The sequence below is a fragment of the Typopeltis vanoorti genome, chromosome 13 (genome assembly GCF_054136105.1).
Source record: "Typopeltis vanoorti isolate ZY-2024b chromosome 13, IOZ_Tvanoo_1.0, whole genome shotgun sequence".
Lineage (NCBI taxonomy): Eukaryota > Metazoa > Arthropoda > Arachnida > Uropygi > Thelyphonidae > Typopeltis > Typopeltis vanoorti.
This window is the reverse complement of record NC_143561.1, coordinates 4272115-4295963: the sequence shown is the minus strand read 5'-3', so window position 1 is coordinate 4295963 and position 23849 is coordinate 4272115. Positions and strand designations below refer to the sequence as shown.

The 23849-nt window shown below is 36.2% G+C and overlaps 1 protein-coding gene across 2 annotated transcripts in view; it reads right to left on the bottom strand.

The window, feature by feature from the left end:
* amx (TM2 domain-containing protein 3 almondex) overlaps positions 1-23849 on the bottom strand; it is a 75176-nt gene that overhangs the window by 19564 nt on the left and 31763 nt on the right. For both annotated transcript variants that reach the window (XM_090402728.1, XM_090402726.1), the window contains exons 3-4: positions 12503-12662; positions 144-219 (exon numbers count right to left, since the gene is read on the bottom strand). In XM_090402728.1, the coding sequence (XP_090258854.1) occupies positions 144-219; positions 12503-12662 (236 nt within the window). The remainder of the gene's footprint in view (positions 1-143; positions 220-12502; positions 12663-23849) is intronic.

Sequence of the window (23849 nt, the reverse complement as noted above, 5' to 3'; positions counted from 1 at the left end):
TACCAAGGACCAAGATGATGAAAATAAACTTAATTCACCTTAAACTAGAAAACGTTTTGAGTTAAACTAGTAATGATTATGAAATTAAGATAATATTTGAATAGGCTTGAAAGTAAAAATAATTCTATACTCAAAACAACTACCTTAATAACAGTGCCGTACTCCAGCTGTGTCCTCTTGTCCAGTTACAAAGCAAACTTTTTGCAAACACTCTATTTCCTACATAAAACAGAACACAAGTAGTCATATATTGCAAATGTTGTTTTTGTTTTCAAAAATCATATCAGAAAAGTAAGTCATAAATACTCAAAAGATGAAACATTCAAATAATATATATGCTGTATGTGTGTGTATATAAATATACATTTTTAAAAAATTATATTATTTTATTTTAAATAAGCATAAGTTCAAGAGTGAATGGCAAAGAAATGGAGCTAACTGAGGAATTAGATAAGTACCAGATCGACATAATAGGGGTGACTGAAACAAAAAAGACCAAAACTGGTGAGATCTTTCTGAGCAATAAATACAAAATGTTATATTCAGCCAATGACAATCAAGGAAAAGAAGGAGTAGCCATAGTATTCAACACAAAATACAAGGCTAATCTTCTTGAATGGCAGTCAGTCTCAAGTAGAGTAATTTGTGGGCAAATATGAGAATGGGAAACTGGACAATGAGACTTATTTGTGCCTATGGTCCCACAGAAGGTTCTACTAAAGTAGAAGTGGAGGAATTTTTTGAGGCTTTAGAGAGAGAAACTGACACAATGAAAAAGGAAAAGTTGGTCCTTGTTGGGGATCTAAATAGCAGGGTAGGAAATGATTGCGAGACATACAAAAATATTTTGGGAAAATTTGGAGAAAAGAGCAAAGCTAATAATAATGGCAAATATCTGTTGGATTTCTGCTCAGGACATAGACTGGTTATAACTAACACCATGTTCCAACATAAATATGTGCACAAATTCACATGGAGAGAAGAGGCAAGGAATAAGAAAAGTATCATTGACTATGTTATTGTTGATAGTGATGTTTTCTCCCTGGTGCAGGACACCAGAGTGTACAGAGGATTTGAAATTGGAAGTGATCGCTATTTAGTCTTGAGCAGGATAAAATTGAATGTCATATTGAAAAGAATAACATGTAAGAAAGTTTTAAAGCGAATAAAAGTTGAGCAGCTCTCAGATGTGAACTGTAGACTAAAATACAAAAAGATTATTGAAAAAAAAAATAAAAGAGTTTGAGAACAGGAATCAAACCTTGGAGATTCAGTGGCAAACTCTGAAGAAAACATTGATTGATTCTGCCACAGAGGCATGTGGTGAGGTTGTCTGCAAAGATCAAAAAATGAGAACTCCCTGGTGGACACAGGAAGTTAAAGAGGCAGGTGAAGGAAAAGAAGAAACAAGAATGCTAAACACTGTGTAAAACTAGCTAAACAAAAGTCATGGGAGGAGTTTGGCAAGAATATAGAAAATAAATATCAAGACGGTGGCAAAATATTCTGGAGGTTGTTGAAGAAGCTTAGGAATGGAGGAAAGAGTACTGTAAAAGCAGTTAGAGATAATAAAGGTGACATGAAAACAGGAGAAAAAGATATCCTTGAAGTATGGAGTAATTACTTTGAAAAACTGCTAAATGAAACAAGCAGTGATGACAGCACAGTGATAAAAAGCACTGACCAGGCATGCAGTCAGGAATACATATCCATACTTGAAGTAGAAAAAGCCATCAAAGGCTTGAAATGTGGAAAGGCAGCAGGAGTAGATGATATTCGACCAGAAATGCTGAAGTATGGTGGTATAAAAGTCTTACAGTGCCTGCACTGCATAGCTCAGAAAGCCTGGACTGAGGGACGAATTCCCGATGATTGGAGTAGAACTCTCATAGTACCCATATATAAAAAGGGAAATAAAACTGAATGTGAGAATTACAGAGGTATTTCCCTACTGAATGTTCCTGGCAAGATCTATGCAAGTATACTTGAGCAACGGTTGAGAAGAATTGTGGAAGAAAAGCTTGGTGAAGAACAAGCTGGATTCAGGCCAAATAGAGGCTGTCAGGATCAGATCTTCACTTTACGACAAATAGTCGAGAAAGCATGGGAATATAACAAAGATCTGTATTTAAGTTTTGTCGATTTGGAAAAGGCATATGACAAGGTGCCAAGAGAGAAGTTATTCAATACGCTGCAGTTATATGGTGTCAATGGGGCATTATATCAAGCAATACTTAGTCTTTATTTGAGTTGTAAGTCAGCAGTTAGAATTGAAGGAAGTACAGGAGGATGGTTTAATGTTAAATCTGGTGTGAGACAAGGATGTACATTATCCCCTCTGTTATTCATTATCTATATGGATCACATTATGAAGGAAAGTGGTATTAAACCTGATATCAAAATTGGAGATGTTAATGTCAGCTCTTTGCTTTATGCAGATGATGTTATACTTCTAAATAAATCCGCTACAAGTCTGCAAGATTCTCTGACTAAATTGAATAGCTGTTGTAATAGATATGGTATGAAGGTCAGCAATAAAAAGACAAAGACAATGAACATAGGCAGAATCATTGAAAATGTCAACTGTGTTGTGAATGGAGAACCTGTGGAACAAGTAAAACATTTCAGCTACTTAGGCACGATTTTTACTGAAGATGGTAAATTAAATATGGAAATAGACAACAGAATCAACAAAGCTGGTATGGTAGGCAATCAACTGAATAAATTCATATGGAATAAGAGAGAAATTAGTTGGAACACTAAATTAGCTTTATACAAGACAGTGTTCAAACCAGTTTTAACTTATGGATCTGAGAGCTGGGTCAGAAGTAAAACACTTGACCAAAGACTAGAGACCACAGATATGAGAGTCCTGAGAAAGATTAGAGGCATGAACAGATGGCATCAATGGCAATATCATATTAAAAACGAGGATATTAGGAAAAAACTTGACATTGTCAGTATCCAGGAATGCGTTAGCAGAGCTAATCTTGTTCAAACTGAGAACTACACAGTTCAAACCCACATTCTTCAAACCCTCGAATAATGTGGGTTTGAACTGTGTAGTTCCACTTATATGCATTTTTTTTTAATAAATATATAGGAAATTTTTTGAGAGAGTTCAACAATTTGAAAATAAATACTCGCAAACAAACCACATAGCTTAGAAATATCAAAAAAATTAAGAAAAAGTTAGGTATGTCATGAATGCATAAAATATATATAGATACTAGTCTATTTTATCATTTATTACCATAACATATACACAAATCTATTATAAAAAACATTAAAATTTATCAAAACTTACACTCACAATCACTTAGAGACTGTACATGGCTATTCACAGTTGAGAGAAACGTAAACAACATAAAGATGCAGTATTAAATTATAATTGCATAAAATAACTTATTAATTAGTTAACTTAATTACTTAGCATTAAATAAAATTTTTATATTCGTTCATTCATTAGTGTATAGGCTAGGCTACTGTGAAGCAATTGTATCGATTGCACTAGGCTACCAAAAGCAATCATATTGCTGCTTCTTCATTATCAATGCATGAATCGTTATATCTGTAAATAAACATGAATTAGTTTCAGACACGTCGACCTATCGCACATTGGATGTAGATCCAACTACAAAAAATCAAAACGAGACTAATGTCCTATTACGTAATATGATGAGGTAGCCTTTGGGGTCCAAAATCTCTACACTAATTGACGCCATGCATACAAACACCAAAAGTGCAAAAAGTTGGAGTTCTGCTCCGCCCGATTCGACAGTAGAAATTCTCCGACATATCTACTAGCTAAATATCTAGCTGGTCTTTTGAAAGACAATATAAAGAAATCGGATTCCTTCATAAAGAACTCTAAGCATTTCACGGAAAAATTAAAAGGCATCACCGTCTCAAATACAAACATACTTGCAAGTCTTGACGTAGTGTCGTTGTTCACAAACGTACCTGTTGAAGAAGTTATCAAGATCATAGAAAATCTCTATCCACATGACATAGTTCAGCTCTTTCGCCATTGCCTCAAATCAAATTATTTTAAAGTAAATAATACTATTATATTCATGAACAACTTGATGGTTAGCCATGGACAGTCCCTTGTCACCTCCATGCACCGATTTGTTCATGGAAAAACTAGAAGCTGATATCCTAGCCAAAGTAAATCCAAAGCCGTTAATTTGGTGGAGATATGTAGATGATATATTCATTATTTGGAAAGACACAGAAAACACTTTATTTGAGTTCCTTACAAAAATAAATTCCTTCCACCAGAAAATTAAGTTCACGTTAGAGCGGGAAAAGAACAATCAATTACCTTTTCTAGATACACTAATAAAGAAACAAGAGAATGGGCAAATCTAGCAATATATCAAAAACCTACAGACACTGTACATTACCTACATTTCAAATCAGCTCACCATTATGCACAAAAACTCAGCATTATACATATGCTTAAAAATAGAGCAACCAATGTTATCTCAGAAGAAAAAGATCTCCTTGATGAACTCACTATCATATCTCAAACATTGGTAATATGCATCGTCTATTGACATCCCTTATGCTGGCTCAGTTTCAACAAAAATTGCCAAAATCATGAGGTCTTTCAATGTCAGAGTTGCTCTTAAACCTGTCAAAACTATATGACACATCTTAAGATCTCCTAAGAACAGCAATGTCTTTTACAAATATGCAGGTATATACAACATCCCATGTTCCTGTGAGTTAAATTATATAGGCCAAACTTCAAGCCTAGAAATTCGAAAAAAACAACATATAGGAGATGTTAACAACAACAGAACAGACACTTCAGGATTAGCCCATCATTTTTCGATTTCTCACCACTCCATGGATTGGGATAACAGCTCTATGCCTTATATAGAAGATTTTAAATGTAGAAACTTCAAAGAAGCTGCAGTTGTACTTTTACCTTATCTATCCTCTTCACTCCCTGCGGAGCATAGGACCTCAACCATTGACTTCCATCTGACTCTATTCAATGCTTCTTTTTTGATCTCTTTCCAGGAATGTCCCAGCTGTCTTGCCTCTGTTTCTAGTTCTCTTCTCCATGTTATCCTGGGTCTACCTCTTTTTCCTCTTGCCTTGGGGATTCCATTCTAGTGCAATTTTTGCTATGTCTTTATCTGGGTTCCTGATTGTGTGACCTATCCAGTTCCATTTTCTTTTAGTGATTTCATTTCTGATGCTGGTTTGACCTGTTCTCTCCCAAAGTTTTATGTTTGTTATTTTATTACAGTTGTACTCTGGACAGGAGATAATCCAAACAGAAATCAAGGTATGATACTGAAAGACATCTGGAAAAGCCTAATAAATTCACTTAGCTGACCAGAATTTCATTTCGCGAAAAACTATACAATATGCTCAACGAACAATGACTGAGACTCCAAGCTCCATGTGTATGATGTTATGCGTCAGTTTCAATTTTACTTGTTTTGACTGTGCTACTCCATTCTTCTTTTTTACTACTAAACGGTATTGTACCAACTTTCTTGTCCTGAAGAAGCCAGACAGAATAGCTAGTGAAACTTGTTGACAATTGTGTAGATCTTTTAATATTTATGGTCGACTAATAAATCAAAAGAATATAACTCAATTTTAATGTTAAGTGACCAAATAATTTAACAATAATAAACATGAATTTCTTTTTCACATTATCTTTTCATTTTTGATGTCTAGTGTTAGTAATACATATGAAATATACAGTGCTTTGTATCATATAAGACAATATTGATGTAAGTACTGACAGAAATACGATTCATCTTGTAAACATATGACAAACTTAATGGAATCGATAAATACAGTACATTTCTATAAATGTATTTTCACTTCCTTATGATTTATTTAATAACATTTTCTTTTCTCTAGCTTACTTTATTGTAAGAATACAGTGTATAATACATATAACATACAAAATATGTGTTAATCGACTGTTTATGTAATCGGTAAGGCTTCTGCTCAACAGTAGGCTATTAGTAGTTAAGTGTCTGGGGGAGTCAAAAGTTATATGCAGATTTTCGAACAATGCGAGGAGTCAGCACCCCCCCCCCCCCCCCCGCATTGTTTAAGGGTCAACTGTATATCTAAATTGGCTGATGTATCTGATGGGGAAATTTGAATGTTTATCTACAAAATGCATTAAGTTTTTTTTAAGTAGGAGTCTGTATATTTAATATGAGGCTTCAGGAGGTTAGATAAGTGTTTAGAGAGAAGATATGTTGGAGAGCTTCTGTCATCAACTACTGGACATAGAGGAAATCTGCCTTATGAACTTTAGGCATGCCATATAATCTCAAAGTGATCAAGTGTCTGGAAGTCACTAATTGATATGTGTAACATTAAAGATCTCTCTTCCTATGCCAGCAATCATATACAGAATTTACACAACAATGTAGAGACCGCACAAAAAATGCCTAATGATACTCATCATTAAACTATCATTTGTCTTTTCAACTTATAGATATTAACTACTATTGGAAAACGTTTAATTTTTTGTCAGTATTTGCTTATGTTAAGCAAACCTCCCAGTGATACTGTTAGCCATATAGACAAAGAAACATGTAGACGAAATACATCTAGTATAAATAAAAAAATGTATATGAGTTAAAACCTGGTATTTATCATTCAGGAATGGATCATGTTAATGTTCAGCTGTAAAAGTCAGTCCTCTTAAACTTATTCATATTTGAAATTTAAAACTCTTTTGCTTGTTGACAATGAAAAACATCTTTAATCTTGATTTTCTTTTCATTAAGAAAATGATGATAATATCGATGCCAATTTGTTATAAGACATTATTTAAATTTTGTTGAAAAAACTATCCAGTTAGTATAAAAATTCAGCAATAAAAAAGACAATGACTATGATTATTAAAAATTTGCCAGATTATAATTAATGGTAATTACTAAAATAATATGATTCACATGTTATTAATTTTTTTTTTCCAGTACTGAAAGTTAATCAATCTACATCTGTGGTAAGGTTGAGTTTTCTTCAGGATGGTTTTCCCACGTAAAGCCAACCTCAAAATATCTGGTGGTGGTAATAGTGTTATATGACTGCAGAGGTGTATGTCATCATCAAATTCCTGCCATGTACCCTCAAGGGGTGTACAGGATACGATAGTATTACATGAAAAATTTATATCATTACTAGCTTCCTATCTACTTTTCCTCCAAATCAGTCTGTTACTTGCCAAGACCCCAACATTATCAGATCTTATATTTCTATCATCTAAGGCACTTTGTACAGTATCAATCCACCTGTATCTTGGTCTTCCTCTGGGTCGCTTGACTGCCAACCTAGCAGAGAACACTTGTTTTGCTAATCTTTCCTCGCCCATTCTATTTAAGTGACCATACCACATGAGATTAGCTCTGCTAATGCATTCCTGGATGCTGACAATCTCAAGTTCTTTCTTAATATCCACGTTTTTAATATAATATTGCCATTGATGCCATCTGTTCACGGCTCTAATCTTTCTCAGGACTCTCAAATCTGTGGTCTCTAGTCTTTTGGTCAAGTGTTTTACTTCTGATCTAGCTCTCAGATCCATAAGTTAAAACTGGTTTGAACACTGTCTTGTATACAGCTGACTTAGTGTTCCGACTAATTTCTCTCTTATTCCATATGAATTTATTCACTTGACTTCCCACCATACCAGCTTTGCTGATTCTGTTTTCTATTTCTATATTTAATTTACCATCTTTACTAAAAATCGTGCGTAAGTAGCCGAAATGTTTTACTTGTTCCACAGGTTCTCAGTTCCAAATGCAGTTGACATTTTTAACGATTCTGCCTATTTTCATTGTTTTTGTCTTTTTATTGCTGACCTTCATACCATATCTATTACAACAGTTATTCAATTTAGTCAGGGAATCTTGCAAACTTGTAGTGGATTTATTTAGAAGTATAACATCATCCGCATAAAGCAAAGAGCTGACATTAACATCTCCAATTTTGATATCATGTATAATACCACTTTCCTTCATAATTTGATCCATATAGATAATGAATAACAGAGGGGATAATGTACATCCTTGTCTCACACCAGATTTAACATTAAACCATCTTCCTGTACTTCCTTCAATTCTAATTGCTGGCTTAGAACTCAAATAAAGACTAAGTATTGCTTGATATAATGCCCCATTGACACCATATAACTGTAGCGTATTGAATAGCTTCTCTCTTGGCACCTAGTCATATGCCTTTTCCAGATCGACAAAACTAAAATACAGATCTTTGTCATATTTCCATGCTTTCTCAACTATTTGTCGTAAAGTGAAGATCTGATCCTGACAGCCTCTATTTGACCTGAATCCAGCTTGTTCTTCACCAAGCTTTTCTTCCACAATTCTTCTTAACTGTTTCTCAAGTATACTTGCATATATCTTACCAGGAACACTCAGTAATGGCATACCTCTGTAATTCACACATTCAGTTTTATTTCCTTTTTTATATATGGGTACTATGATAGCTCTGCTCAAATCATTGAGAATTCGTCCCTCTGTCCAGGTTTTGCGAACTATGCAGTGCAGCCGCTGTAAGACTTTTATACCACCATACTTCAGCATTTCTGGTCGAATATCATCTACTTCTTCTGCCTTTCCACATTTCAGGCCTTTGATGTCTACTTCAAGTATGGATATGTATTCCTGACTGTATGCCTGTTGAGTGTTTTTTACCACTGTGCTATTACTGCTTGTTTCATTTAGCAATTTTTCGAAGTAATTACTCCATACTTCAAGGATATCTTTTTCTCCCGTTTTCATGTCACCTTTAACATCTCTAACTCCTTTTACAGCACTCTTTCCTCCATTTGGTGGTATGATGGTAGGTGATATGATTGAGACTTTTAAACTGTTGAGAGGTGGTTACAGGGTTGACACTGGGGAGTTCTTTCACTTGGTTGAACAGCGGGAAGGAGTGATGACAAGAGGCCATCCCTGGAAGTTACGAAAGGAAACTGTGAGCAAGAGGGTCAGGAGTGGTTTCTTTGTGTGGAGGGTGGTTGAGCTGTGGAATGCATTGCCTGATGGAGTGGTGGGAGCGAGAATGGTCAGTGAGTTTAAAGAGCGGTATGATAGACTTTGTGTTTCTCAGGGGGAGACCTCCCCTCGATGAGTCTTGACAGACTTTATGTCTTAGGAAGGACCTCCCTCGATGAGTCTTTTGACTCCTTGGAGGCCTGAATAATAATAATAATAATAATAATTTCTAAGCGTCTTCAACAACCTCCAGAATATCTTACCAACTTCTTGGTATTTATTTTCTATGTTCTTACCAAAGTCTTCCCATGACTTTTGTTTAGCTAGTTTTATACAGTGTTTAGCTTTCTTACATTTGTTTCTGTATTCTCTAAGAGCACAAGCTGACTTATTTGTCAGGAACTTTTGATATGCTATCTTCTTTTCCTTCACTGCCTCTTTAACTTCCTGTGTCCACCATGGAGTTCTGATTTTTCTATCCTTGCAGACAACCTCACCACATGCCTCTCTGGCTGAATCAGGCAGTGTTTTCTTCAAGGCTTGCCACTGAATCTCCAAGGTTTGGTTGCTGTTCTCAAACTCTTTCATTTTTTCATGAATAATCTTTGTGTATTTTAGTCTATAGTTCACATCTGAGAGCTGTTCAACTTTTATTCGCGTTAAAACTTTCTTGCATGTTATTCTTTTCAATATGAAATTCAATTTTATCCTGCTCAAGACTAATCAGTGATCACTTCCAATTTCAAATCCTCTGTATATTCTGGTGTCCTGCACCAGGGAGAAAACATCACTATCAACAATAGCATAGTCAATGAGACTTCTCTTATTCCTTGCCTCTTCTCTACATGTTAATTTGTGTACATTTTTATGTTGGAACATGGTGTTAGTAATAACTAGTCCATGTCCTGAGCAGAAATCCAACAGGTATTTGCCATTATTATTAGCTTTGCTCTTTTCTCCAAATTTTCCCAAAATATTTTTGTATGTCTGACAATCATTTCCTACTCTGCTATTTAGATCCCCAACAAGAAACAACAACTCTTTTTTCATTGTGTCAGTTGCTTTCTCTAAAGCATGAAAAAATTCCTCCACTTCTACCTTAGTAGAACCTTCTGTGGGACCACAGGCACAAATAAGTCTCATTGTCCAATTACCCATTCTCATATTTGCCCATATCACTCTACTTGAGACTGCCTGCTATTCAAGAAGATTAGCCTCGTATTTAGTGTTGAATACTATGGCTACTCCTTCTTTTCCTTGAGTGTCATTGCCTGAATATAACATTTTGTATTTATTGCTCAGAACGATCTCACCAGTTTTTGTCTTTTTTGTGTCAGTCACCCCAATTATGTCGATCTGGTACTTATCTAATTCCTCTGCTAGCTCCATTTCTTTCCCATTCAGGCTTCTTATGTTGATAGTACCAATCTTTAACTCTGGTGATGTTGAGTTGGGGTGTGCTTACAGATTTTTTCCAGTAGCTGACTTTTCGCTGTTTGTCCTGGTTCCCAGGCGAAAACGACGGGGACCTTGTTTAACCCGTCGACGCCCCAGTTATCATGAAATTCTGTCATATTGTACATTTTATATTTTGGTTTAAGGCAGTAAGAATACAATTTAGTCGTCTAAATCCCAAATTGCCAGCACATCTTTGTTTGTTCAATATCCAGGTAGATTCCTAACAGGGTGGACCACGAGAAGGTAAGGATTGGACATTAGGTCAGAAGCTCTGGTCGGGTTCTCCGCATTCCTTTAAAGGCTATGTGGCGGTCTCCTCTCAGTTATATAGCTTTGACCTGTAAGCACCCCAGAGGTGTATGTATGAATATGAATAATTTGTGAATGTATGTTGTTAACTTTGGTGTTTCCAGTCACCCAAAACAAAGACCTGCTCTAACTGATAACTAAAATAATCCTCATAGAAAGAGTGACTTCATTCTCTATTCTATCCTCTACCATTATTCAAACCATGTTTTACCACCAAGTGTACAAGGTCCAAAATAAAGATTTTGCATATAACAAGGTAGCTCAAGTAAAAAAAAATCTAACTACAGATTCAGGCTACATGACAGCCTGCATCATATATTAGAAAATCATTTTTTTAAAATAGGACTAAAAGCAAAAAACTTGCCCTCTCCTCAAATGGTAGTCATTGTTAAATGGTTAATTTTTTCATGGTATTGATTACAACAAAGAAGGATAAGAAAATAATTAATATTTATTAACTTATTTAGCTGATATTTCACTGGTATTATATCTAGTATCTTCAGAGCACAAGACCAGTTTTTCACGGTACACACAACAACAATTTGGTATAGCAGTGGGACTAGTTTAAAACAATTATAATGGACAACCCAAAAAGTAAAGTCCTAATTTGGTGCCATCTATGTTGGAAAAAGACAGAAAACAAGTATTAATTAGACCTTAAAATTATACAGTCATACCTGTTGAGGTTTGGAGTATGTATTAAAGCTGCTGTTGATTCCAAAAACAATCTCTTTGACTTATAATGATTTCTGCATAGCACTTTTGTTTTCTTCTATTTTATCTTGTGTGAAGGAGTATCCAAGGCATGGTCTGCTAGACTTTGCCACAACGATAGTGCTGGATGTATTTTTTATGTTCAACAAGGGAGATGTCAACATTTCTTCTTGTCTGTCCATAGTAAACCAGGTCACAAGAATAGGGCACTTCATAAACTCCTGGATGTAATAAAGAAGAAAGTTTGTCCTTAGGTGAACGGATGAGAGTTGCCAATTTGACAAATGGTTTAAATATGGTGCACAGCCGATATTTATTAAGCACTCTAGATATCTTTTCAGATGCGCCTTGAATGTATGGGATGGTAACAGTTTTGCTGTAGTCTTGTGTGATAGGTAATGGAAGGGATTTCTGGGGAGCATTTAGTATTTTTTTCTATCCTATTGGGATTATAGCCATTGCCGAAGTGTGATGCAAGTAAGCGAGTTCAGCAGTAAGAGCATTGGCACCGGAACAGATAGGTCTAGCTCTGTGAATTAGTGTTTTTAGGATATCATACCGTTCAGCTGGATAAAGGTATCTATTTATCTAGAAAGATATCTAGAGTGTTTAATAAATATCAGCTATGTACCATATTTAAACCATATGTCAAATCTCATCTGTTCATCTAAGAATAAACTCTCTTCATTATCACATCCAGGAGTTTATGAAATACCCTGTGAAAATAAATTAAAAATTAACATGTACTGCCAACACATTTAATAGATGACCTTTCCACACATTTAATAGATGACTCTCCTATCACACTCACTTCAATTACTATGTTTCTCTTTATATATTCTTTTCATTCTCATACATGCTACATCAATGAACTGGCTTGCATCATTCCTCTACTTGTCATTGCAGTCTGAAGGTGAGAACCAAAAAATGACAAAGTTTTAAAGAAATGCAAAGTCAAAATTCATTCTTTACATGAAAATTTCAAAATTAATCAATTGAAATCTTACCTATACATATAACATGACTGTGAACTTCACACTTGGCTATGTATCGCTGACGAGGAGCACTTACAACACGACAGGTTGTATTTTCCTTACAACTATGCTCAGATTCATCAGTCTGGTAACAGTAACGGCATTTCATTGTTTTCTGAAATTTTCTTGGACTCTAAAACATATTGTGAAAAGAATTTTCGTTATAGAACCTAAACTGATAATGATTACTTAACAAACATACAAATAACACATTTTTTGAGCAATTCTAATTTCATTTAAACTGAATACAAGGATAGAAATACATGAAAAGTTCACATTAATACTAACTTCCTATCACAATGTTTCTCCAAATTAATCCATTATTTGCTAGGACACCAAAATATTGTCAAATTTTATATTTCAGTCTTCTAAGACAGGAAGAGATCCAGAGGAGATCCACCTAGATCTTGGTTCATGCAATCCTGGCAAAAAATAAAAAATAAGTTCTGCTAACCCTCTCTCCTGTTTTAGTCTCTACTCACACATTCCTGAATGCCAGCAACGTCAAATTCCTTCCTAATATCTTCATTTTTAATATGATTTTACAATTGATGATGGCATCTGTTCACTCCCCTGAAATGTTAACACTGTCTTATAAACAACTAGATTAGCATTTTGACAATTTCTCTTTTATTCCTTATAAACATATTCAGTTGGAGCTAAAAGACTTCATGTTGGCATAAGGAAGATATTAAAATAGAGCATATTACGCATCCAGCCATATTTTTATAGAAATATATAGCAAGAAACTTCAGAAAAGTTCCTCTTATTCTCATAAGCTCTCTGGTAAATTTTTAAACCTTTTCCTTTGATCAAATTAAAAAACTTTGTCAGAGACACTGTCAGCTCTCTTGCACATTCTCATAGCTGGCTGATATGCCATCCAACCTCACTGCTGTATGCACACCAATATTTTTCAATATACGAACACCTCCAGTTCATCTATATCAATGCTCTTATCAGTCCATCACATCAGCAACTGCAGTCTCCATGTGGATAATACACCCTTTCAAAGTGATCACTTAATGTTGCACATATTTCTTCTGTTTCTATACCTGTATATTTCCTACTATATACATTGATTAAGTTCTCCCTCCATGATTATTCTTCCTCTCTATTCTTTTTTCTTTATGTGGCTGATCTGTGGGTAAGCTTTCTTCTTTTCTATTACTGCCTCTTTAACTTCCTGCATCATCCACCATGGAGTTCTCATTTTTAGCCTTGCAGATAACTTCATCTTGCCTCCCTCGCTGCATCTATCAGTCTTCTTCCAAATTCGCCACCAAGACTCCAAGGTATGGTTCTCATTTTCAAAATTTTTCTTTTTTCTTGAATAACATTTGTATAGTTGAGATCCCATTTCATCTATCAAAGCTGCTCAAAAAAATTCTTTTTAAAACTTTCTTACCTATTTTTCTTTTCAATATAATATTCATTTTTTTTTTTTTTTTAAATTATTATTATCATTATTATTGTTCCGGGCAACTCCAAGGAGTCGACAGACTCATCGAGGGAGGCCCTAACATCATGTCAAGAACAACTATTCGACATTCACACAGTATCTATCATACCTTGCCTTGAACTCATTCACGGTCGTAGCACACACAACAGACTCTGGAAGCTTATTCCACTCATTCACTACTCTCCAAGTAAAAAACCTAGCTCTAACACCCTTGTCAACCACACTCTTTCCCAGCTTATATTCATGGTCCCTAGTCCTCCCACCACCAGTCATATTTTCAAAAATATCTTCTGGATCAATCTTAAAGAAACCCTTCAGTAATTTGATTGTCTCAATCATATCACCCCTCCTTCGCCTATCGACCAATTTCTGCAACCCACAAATCTTCAACCTATTCTCGTAAGGTTCATTCCACAGACCTGCTATCATCTTGGTCACTCGTCTCTGGATCCTCTCCACTTCCTCCCCATCACGAAGAAACCCTGGTGCCCATAACTGGGCACAGTAGTCCAGATGGGGTCTTATCAAGGCTCGATACAGAGGAACAACAACTTGTTTGTCTCTGCATGTTAAAGTATTTTTCAGAAGCCAAGTGATTTGGTGAGCTGTTTTAGTCACTTTTGCAATGCACCCCCTAAACTTCAATTCCCTATCCACCAACACTCCCAAATCCCTGGCCTCATCAATCTCCTGGAGTACGGTTCCACCAATGCGATATACTGCTGCTATTCTTTTCACCCCAAAGTGCATAACCTTACACTTTGCCACATTAAATTGACATCCATTTTTCGTAGCCCAGTCCTCCAAACTATCCAAATCATCCTGTAAAATTTTGACATCCTGTGCACTCACAATTGCTCTACCAAACTTTGCATCATCAGCAAACAAGTGAACACTTCCTCTCAAATCCTTTCCAATATCATTGATGAAAAAATTGAAAAGCAGTGGTCCAAGAACAGAGCCCTGCGACACTCCACTAGTCACTAGACGTCATTTAGACTCCACTCCTGAATAAACCACTCTCTGGTATCTCTCCTTCAACCACCCTCCTATCCATCTTACCAACCCTATATCTATCCCTATCTGCTCCAGTTTACTGATTAGGGTTCCATGTGGTATCCTATCAAAGTCCTTGGCAAGCTCCAATAGTATCACCGTAAACCCATTACCCCTATCCAGTTCAGCCGTCACTGTGTTATAAAACGTGAGCAAGTTACTGAGGCATGATCTACCCTTCACAAAACCATGTTGTCCCCCATACAATATCCCATTTTCATCTATCCAATCCTGTATTCTTTTCTTGACTAATTTCTCTAAGACCTTGACAATGATTCCTGATATGCTAATCGGTCGGTAATTTACAACAGCAGTCTTGGAACCACCTTTATGCAGTGGAACTATTTTCCCCTCTTTCCACCCCCTCGGGACTAACCCAGACCCGAGACTCAAATTAAACAAAATGGTCAAGGGTACTGACAATTCTTTAGCTGCTTCTCGTACAACACGAGCTGGTATACCATCCAATCCCACAGATGTATTGACATTGAGGTTATGCAATAGACTACTCACCTCCACTTCATTCACCACAATTCCCGTATAATCTACTGGTACATTCGTTTCTGCAATGTCACCACCTGGATGATATATTCTTGCAAAGTGCTCACTCAGTAACTCAACTATATCAACTGATTCAGTTACCTCCCTACCATCGGCATTCCTTAAAATCATTCTGCCATGTACATTTTTCCTTTTACTTGCTACATATCTAAAAAACTGTTTAGGATGATTCTCTTTAGCCTGCATGGCCAATGTCTTTCGTAATCCTTTTTTGCTTTTCTTACCACACTCGTTACCCTTACGGCCTGCGCTTTATACCGTTCGTGTGCCTGCCGGTCACCTTTCTCCTTAAATTCCTTCCATAGTTGTTTCTTTTTTTGCAGCTCAAGCTTAATGGTGTTATTCATCCATTTAACCCCTAGTTGATTTATTATTTGGACTCTAGGTATACAGTCAGCCATTGCTTCATGCAAACACTTCTTAACTCCTCCCATGCACTATCGACTTCTAGCCCTTGCAGTAGTACATGCCATGGCACTGAACCAATCAAACTCCTAAGCTTGTCATACTTTCCAGCCCGATAATTCCACATGTACAATTACAATTACTTCCAGTCTCGAGTAGAAAAGTATACTTCCTTGTATACTTTTGTATTGAACCAGTATGAAGATATCACTGTCAACAATAATATAGTAAATAAGACTTTTCTTTTTTCTTTCATCTTCTATCTATGTGAATGTACACACATCTTTATGTTCAAACATGGTGTCAGTGAAGACAACAGTCCCTGTCCTAAATAGAAATACATAAGGTACTTGCCATTTTAATTATTATTAGCTTTGCCAATTTTTCCCCAAAACATTTCTATATACCTGAAATTGATTTCCTACCCTGCTCTTTAGATTTCTAACAAGGACTAGCTTTTTTGTTTTCTTTATATCAGCTGCCTTTTCTAATGACAAAAAATTCCTCCACTTCTTCCTAAGAACCTTCTGTGGGAATAGGTCTCATTTTTCAAATCCCCATTTTGAAATTTGCCCATATAAGTTGACTTGAAATTACCTGTAATCAAGAGGTTTATCTTTGCATTTGATATTGAATGTTATAACAACCTCTTCCTTTCAGTGATCACTATTGACTGACTATAAATAACATCCTCTGATTTATAGTATCTCTGAACCATATGGTTCACGTAGCTCTTTTCTGTGACATTTAGTATAATAAATAACAAAAGCTTTATTCTATGGAGTGCTCTACAATAGCAAATGTTTTTTTTTTTTTAGCTACAACTCTTTTTAAATTAAGAAAGTATAAAGGTTTAGAAGTGCAAGAGGAGAGAATGTTTCAAATACCAAGTACTCTGGATGTCAATAAAGCAATGGGACTGGATGAGATTTTGCCATAGGTTTGAGTGAATGCACTAAAGAACTGACAACTCCATTGACTTACCATTTCAATGAGAGTCTAGCTACAAGAAAGGTACCCAAGAAGTGGAAAGAGGGTAAGATAGTGCCATTGCATAAAGGTGGTAGCAGACTGGAAATGACAAATTATAGACCACTTTGTGTTTCATCAGTAGTTGTGAAGATTTTGAAGAAATTAGTGAGGGATCATAAACAGCATTGGGCAGATGAGGACAATGTTATCTGTGCAAGTCCACATAGATTTGTTAAGGGGTTCTCTTGCTTTATGATCCCTCACTAATTTCTTCAAAATCTTAACAACTACTGATGAAAATACACTTTTATAATAAAGTGACAAGAGCAGTTGATGAGGGAAGGGTGTAAACAGGGGGGGGGGATTTTTTTTTTTTTTTATACCTTATCTTATTTTCTTTATCTCTGTAGCGAAATTGAAAGAACAACGGTACATTGCATCCATCGAGTGGAATAGGCCTAAGTTCGATTCTCGTCGTGACAGGAGGAATCTTTATCTGGACGATTTCAATCGAAGGTGAGTTAGCTGATCTCATATGGAGGTAGCAGGGTTTTTCCCCTCCCGGAAACTCGGGTTTTTCATCCCGCATACAGACAAATTGGCCCTTCAGAACACAAGCAATTTACAGACAAAAAATACTAGTTGTGGTAGTGGTGGACGGTAGATGGCATTGATAGAGATGATTCGTAGTAGAGGTTCAGTGTAGTGGTTGAGACAGTTGTAGGTGTCCTCCCGCGATGAGTCTTCGAACTCCTTGGAGGTGTCACGAATAATAATAATAATAATAATAAATAATATGTCTCTATCTTATCTCTTTATATATTTATATGTTTAATTCATCTTTCTTTTATGTACTCCTTTGTATTATGAAGCTCTTTGGTCAGAAAGACCTGGAGTTTGATTCCTGTCAGTGACGTGAGGATGAGGAACCTTTATTTGGTCTCTTTTGATGAAAGGTGAGTGTTAGTCGGTCCCATATGGAGGTAGGGGTTTTTTTCATCTGGAAACTTGGGTTTTTGGTCCCAAATCAGGCAAACTGGCCCCGTGAACACACGCATCTATAGACATAGGCCACACTCTGAGGCATAGAACTGACCACCTTATCCTTGAATTACAGTTGCAAAGTCCAAGAATACTTGGAAAGGTTGTGGGCACTTAAATGCCTGTTTGGACCACTGATAGGATAGGATAGACAGATGTCAGGTTAGTGAATTGGATTAGGGCTTAGCTGTTAGATAGATATTAGAGTTGTGTATGAGCAAGTGGTATCAAAGAAGTAGAAGGTTACATGTGGGGTCCCACATGGCTCAGTACTGGGATATTTATATCAATGACACTGTCAATGGATTGCAAGGGGGATATTCAGTTGTTTGCAGATGATGTGAAGTTAGGAAAGGTTATTAGTAATAGTGCAAATATTACAAATATTACAGCCCTTCTGGAGGATTTGAATAAGCTGGACAGATGGGAAAATGAATGGGGGTTATCAGTTTAATTCAGCTAAAGGTAAAGTTGAAGTTTGGGATAGATCAATGGGAGGCTGCATACTCTGCTGGAGGAACTGTACTGGAGGAAGTAGGGAGGCAAGGGATCTTAGGTTGATGACTGATAGAAAGCTGAAGTTCAGGGGACATACTGCAAAGGTAACCCAGATGACTGCTGCAATATTGAGAAGGATGCTGACCAGCAGAGATAGATAAGTTGTGATTCCATTGTATAAAGAACTGATTAGACCACACCCAGACTACTGTACTCATATCTGGTCCCCAGGATTTGAAGGGGATAAATTAACCTTGAAAATAGTACAGGAGGCAGATAACAAAAATGATACCAGAACTATACAATGTTAGTTATGAGGACAGACTAAGGGAATGTAGACTACAAAGTTTGGTAGACAGAAGAAGGAGAAGTGATATGATTGAAGCATTTAAACTGTTGACAGATAGTTACAAGGTTGGCACTAGGAAGTTCTTTCGTATATGGTAAAACAAGGATAAGGAATGAAAACAAGCCATTTCTGGAAGTTGCAAAAAGAAGTAATAAGCAAGAGGGTGAGAAGTGGTTTCTTTGCATAGAGGGTTTTTGACTAGGGGAATGAACTGATTGATAGGGTAGTAAGAGCATGAATGGCTGTTTATTGATAGACTTTGCATTGTTTAGGATGGACCTCCAACAATGAGTGCTATGACTCCATGGAGTTCCTGAATGATAATAATAATAACAACATAGGGAAGGTGGGAAATGACAGGGTTGCAATACATACAATAGTCTCTGATATTCTTAATTTTATTTCATTTTTTTTTAAAGTTGAGAATTTCACTTTTCTATTTACGGATATAATTCTATTCAACTACCATTTCTGTGCTGGTGTGTTCAGAAGCTTGGTTAATTTATTTTTTAGTTTTTTTGTGAAAAAAATTGGGGATAGGCACAGAGAATTCATGGTGATGTTCATATAAGCTTCTAGAGATCTAATCATAGACCAAATGTAGATAGCATTGCAATTGGGTGGGAAAGCAATAAACAACACTGCAGAACTTCATGGATTGTTTTGCTTTCTGTAGTTTTTAGATTGTTTGCTAATTCTGAATGACTTGTGAAGACAACCTTATAATCAGAACACAGTAGATTCTGGTGAATTGGTACAAAATGGGACTAGAACATTTTGGCCCAATTATACCAAGTCTCATGTTAATAGTTAAAAAGATGTCAAAAGACATTTGGAGCACCCAACATTTCACTGAGCAACAAATCATCTATTCCAATTAATTACAATAGTGAAATATGTACATATTTAATTTTTTCTAATTGTCAATATCAATAGAGACCTGCTATCCTTCAATGTAATCCTATTAAAACAAAATACACAACACATTAGAAAATATTTCATATTTAAACATTTAATTTATATAACTTGAATTTACTTGAATAACTTGAGAGCCTGTGTAGCTCAGCGGATGTGGCGTTTGCACACCGCCGCGCTTGGCCGCACGAAGGAAGACTTGGTTTCGAGTCTAGTCGGCGACTAGAGGAAATTTTTCTAAGCCTTTTTTCGACCGGTTCCCGAGTTAGTCGATCTCTGGCACGGGCAAGCAGGTTTTTCCTCCCGGAAACTCGGGTTTTTCGTCCTGTAAACTCAAGAAAATCGACCGTAGAACCCACATTATTTCAGACATTAAATATATTGTATTAGGGTTAGGGACCACGAGATGGCGGCACATTTGAGCCGTCTCTCTTCACTGCGTACCGCTTAATTAGTGATAGCCTTGGGCCATCTGTCTCTGATTGGGTACCAGTGGAGATTGAACTGCCCACTCAGTCTCCAAAAGTTAGATAGGGCTAAATGGCCTCGCCTACTCCCGTATATACGGGAATAAAAAGGCGTTAGTTGATTTTGATTGATGAACTTGAATTTAATATCATGCCTATCCATTGAGACAACCAACCATCTGTTGCTTTAACATCATCATGATCCAGCCTCTTAGCTAGCTCCTCTGACTTCTTTTTGAACATTCGACCACTGACACACTCCTCGTACAGTTATCATGGAGAACTATCAATTCAGGGCATCCACAACATCAGGATTCTTACTTTCATGCTTCTGTTTTTGGAATTTTTCTCTTTTCCATAGTATGTCCATCTTCTTGCAGTTTATCTTGCTGTTGTATCCAGCGTGCAATCATAGATTTTGGTACTCCAGTTATCTCTGTCAGACGACAATTACTGAGATTGGGCGAATGGTCTTTGATTCAGTCTAGTAAGGCAATTTTTTTTGGATAGTGACATTTTATGTAGCATAGAGTAAAAATTAAAAACAAAATTATCAAAAAACAGCATTGAAAAATCTCTACACTCTTCTGATTAGATTGGCTTAACATGAAAGATGACACAAGTGCACTCAACTAATGCAGTTAGAAACTGTATCCCTTAGAAGGTAATCCACTCTATAAGCTGAGTTGGTGAGAGGAGTGATGAGTCATTTGTCACCTAAAACACATGGAAGAACAAAGCTGATGATTCATTTATAAGTGTATGGCACAATATGACCTTTGCACTCCCTGTGCATATAAGCCTTAAACCAACTAACCATCTACAAACAATTACCTCAGAAGCATAATCTTGAGTGCTGCATCTCCTGTCCCAAATAAGTGAAGAAAACTCCAGCAATTTTCTTTGAAATTTATTTTGTTAGCAGTGTTATATGGAAAGGTACATAATCCTCCAATATAGCAAAGGAAGTCTATAACTGAAACCAGCTCTAAGGTTACTGCAATTTCAGTTATTTAGATAAGGAGTGCAATAGTAATCACACCATGGAAAAAAAGTAGAAATCATACAGATCATCTTATTTGGCACTAGTGCAGTGCTAAAGGACATGAGAATAGAGAGTGAGTGAAGGATGTTCCACAGAAAAAGGAAGTGGTTGAGGTTATGGTCTATGTTGCCAAGATCAGAGCCGACATTTGCAGTATATTTTCAAGGAAAACTGGTTAATGTTGATGATTATCTAGTATACTGATGGGTAGAAGAACAGCAAGTATTAGACTGTTACTAATGATATATACCTCAATATCTCTGCTAGCTTGATTAAGGGACCCCTAAAACTTGAGAAAGGAAGCCAGTTTGTCATAGACATTTGGAGCACCCAAGGAAGACAGCCTGGTTATTTGAACTATTTGCTAGATATTTGAACTACAGCAAATCAAGTTTCAAAAATAAGTAATCAAAGTAGTCAGGCAGTTATCAGAATTTGAATAGTTATTTATAAAGATAGGAAATGAATGGAACCAAATAAAACAAAATTTTGAATCTGTACAGATAAAAAAAATGGAATTCCAGGCGTTTTGCATTCTCTGATATGGAATTTTAGATCTGATGAATGCACAAATTCTTCTCCTATAACACAAAGTTGTTCATCAAGCTGAGATGGGCGACAGGTTGTTGTGGTTGCCAGTTGAAGTTCTGTTAGAAATAACCAATCAGGTTTAGATGTCTGTAACTGATAGCACACATATTTTTATAGTTTTATTATTTTTTGATACTGTTTTATAGAATTTTATTTTTTCATTTACAGCATTATCAAAGTTATTTATTAAGCCTGGCATAGGCACGTGTCAACGTGGAGTTAAAGAATAACAAATGCAGTAAGTGATGAAAGATTCATGCATGAAATGCAAAAATTAAATAATCCTCCACATGGCATTGCTTCAACAGTCAACCTCTCTCTAGGAACAGTTGAACACAATAAGTAGTGGAAGATTTACTTACTAACTGGTCAGGAAGATTCCTTGGATTAACGAATGCAGTCAGCTTCTTGTTTACCTAGCAGCTGGTCTGCAAAATCACTTTATTGTTGGAGCCTGGAAGATTTGGGGTCTCTAATATGTTCATCTTTGTAAATGTCATCCACATTGTATTATTAAGAGAAGAGGAGACAGAAACCAGAGCCCTTGCTATAGTTTCTGTCACTTCAGCCTTTTAATAAGTAGATGGCATCTCACTAGGCAACAAAAATCATTACCTAGATGTATTTCTCGTGGAAAGGCTTAGACGTTGGTTATACATTCTTACTAAATAGCTTAAGGAAATTACAATGTAACAATAGAATATACATTAAAATAAATTTTAATACACTTCCAATATTTCAGCAACGTCACATTGCCATTATCACAGGAACTTAAATACAAGACACGTGCATGCAAGCACAACACACAGTAAATGAGGAAAGAAGCAGGATGCTATTCTTTCTCCTAAAAGTCCTGATGGTGCCCCCTAGTGGGCAATGTTGGTATTCTTCGCCGATTGGGCTGAAGGTCTTCTGTTTGTAGGTTTCCCAAATTTGGGGCAGTCTCATGAAACCAAATTTGTTGAGGTTTGGATTGTTTCTTAGGGCTGAGGCTGATTCCATGAATAGCCTTTCGTATTTGAATTTACTACGGTGTATTATCGTGGCTTTCTTCCACCGTATTCTATGGCGGGTAACCAGCGCATGGTCCGCAAGACCAGAGTGGCTGTATTGGTGAAATATTGTTGAAATTGGTGTATTAAAATTTATTTTAATGTATACAGTCATACCCCGACTTACGCAAATCCGGAGTTATGCGGTTTCTTATATGTACGTATTCCCGTCCTGCTTCACGCCTCACCACTAGTCATATCATTCCCGCGCCAGCCGCATTCGCCAGTGTCGCACATGCTGTGAACAAGCACTGACGTGTTTTGCACGGTCTCCATTCATACATGATTTTTATAGTCTACAAACTTTGCGATTGTTTAATGTTATGTTCTTGATAAAAATTTTATCATATAAAAAATAATAATGTCATCCAAAAGAAGCAAGTCCGATTCTTCTACAGCTAGCAAGAAAAGAAAAACATTGACTTTGGAAACAAAACTCAACATTATTAAGGATTTTGAAGGCTGAATGAAAATTTGTGAGCTAGCAAAGAAGTTCGATCTACAGGAATCCACAGTAAGAACAATCATAAAAGGAAGGTTTACAGATTTTGGAGGACACAGATTCTAACGAGGAACGAATTGTAGCCACAAGGCAAGGAATAAAAAATCATTAGCTTGCTATGAAGAAATTTTGCGTGACAAGAAAAAGACATTATGCCGTCAGACGAATCTATCAGATTTTATGAAACCATTGACATCGAAATAACTTTCTTTTTTTTATGTACGAAAAACTACAATTATGATTATATTTCTTAAAAAATATTGGTGTTTTTGTAAACCTTTGGTCCCAATTAACTAATATTTTGTATGTTTGTATATATAAATCAGATGCAAAATTATACCCCGAGTTACGCGAAATCGACTTACGCGCTTTTTGTTGGTCCCACCTATTGCGTAACTTCGGGG